This window comes from Acanthamoeba castellanii, assembly GCF_000313135.1.
Source record: "Acanthamoeba castellanii str. Neff unplaced genomic scaffold scf7180000084446, whole genome shotgun sequence".
Lineage (NCBI taxonomy): Eukaryota > Discosea > Longamoebia > Acanthamoebidae > Acanthamoeba > Acanthamoeba castellanii.
This window is the reverse complement of record NW_004457670.1, coordinates 1,489-2,854: the sequence shown is the minus strand read 5'-3', so window position 1 is coordinate 2,854 and position 1,366 is coordinate 1,489. Positions and strand designations below refer to the sequence as shown.

General features: G+C 54.1%; 1 protein-coding gene across 1 annotated transcript; it reads right to left on the bottom strand.

Moving 5' to 3' along the window:
• Positions 1-78: 78 nt before the first annotated feature.
• On the bottom strand, positions 79-1,365 carry ACA1_025200 (uncharacterized protein; the record flags this gene model as incomplete). Its single annotated transcript, XM_004353438.1, has 5 exons — positions 79-113; positions 205-385; positions 534-831; positions 936-1,111; positions 1,195-1,365. Coding segments are annotated over 5 exons (861 nt in total), but the record flags the coding sequence as incomplete, so codon positions are not given.
• Position 1,366: the final 1 nt, after the last annotated feature.

Genomic DNA, 1,366 nt, shown 5'->3' with positions numbered 1-1,366 from the left:
TTTTCGTCTGCGGTGGTGATAAATATGTGAGACATCTTTGCCTCGTGGANCGGTTTGTCACATACCTCGTCCATCTTCTTATGCGTCCACAGGGCAACGATGACGTTGTCTCTCTGTGAAATATGGAGAGGGGTTAGTTACAACACGTTCGTCGAAATCAGCAGGACATGCAGGCCGAGCTCTACAGTACCACGTTCTTGGTACTGCGATCAAGCTCAAAAAAAGCGATTTCGCCGTACTCCACTATGTTCTTCTTCTTGTTCTCCACGATTCTCACTTTGTCGCCCTTCTTCAACTCGACGCCACGGAACTGGACGTGAACGTAGTAGGACACTCCGGCTTGCTTTGGACCCTCCATCGCCACCTTGGGGCCGAGCGGTATCACCTACACGCAAACGCACACACCACCGCACGTGCGCGCACACACGCATCACCGCACACGCGCATCGCATGCCATCAAAGTTGTCAGGCCAGGTCTCTTGCGCATGTTTGCTGCACAGGCCAAGGCAAGGTGAACGGAATGTGTAGTGTACCTCGGCGTCGAAGTTGTGCCAGTTCTGTAGGACCTTGCGGAAGTTGGTGCGCAGCTTCTTGTACTGGTCGGCCATCTTCTTGCCCCCTGCGGTGCTCTGGTCTTGCTCCTTTGGCTCTCTGTAGAGATACTCGAGCAGCTTCTCGTTGAGCCCGAACTGTTGCTTGTGCGACGTGGCAACCATACTGCGGGGGAAGAATATGGCTCCCTTGATACGATCGAAGCATTGGTTGGGGAGTTTAAGCTGCTGCACTGTGGGCACTCGCCGAGCCGTATGGGTCGGTTCCATCCACGGAAACCTAGACTCGGGATTAGTGACACGTGGAAGCGAGAAAGCAAGAAGGTGACATCGCGAGCTGGAAGAAGAACGAAGAAGAAGAATAAGAAGAAGATTCACACGAACCTCTTGCGCTCGATTTTAGGAAAGAGGCGTCCAACCCAGAAGTAGTTGAGTCCGGGATCCCGCATGCGCAGTGACAGCTCTTCGTAGGCCGCCTCTTCGTCTTTGTTCGCCAAGGCTTGGTACGGCACGGGAAGCGTCTCTTGGCCGTCTATGGTCGGAAAGTAGCAGACGAAGCCCTGGTGACGCAGAAGTAAGGGATGAGCAAATAACATAATTGTACGAGCAAGACGCGCACAGAACAGTGTCCGGCACTGTGTACCCAGATCTGGTCTACGCCCTCAAGCAGGTTGTCAGGCACGTCGATGCTAAACTGCCAGATGCGTTCGGGTGCGGCCTTGTCGATAAAGTCTTTGATGTTTCCGGTTGTTTCGCGCAGCGACCGCCCATTGACTAGAATGTTGACCGGCGCAAAGCCGCTCAGGTCGGGCTCG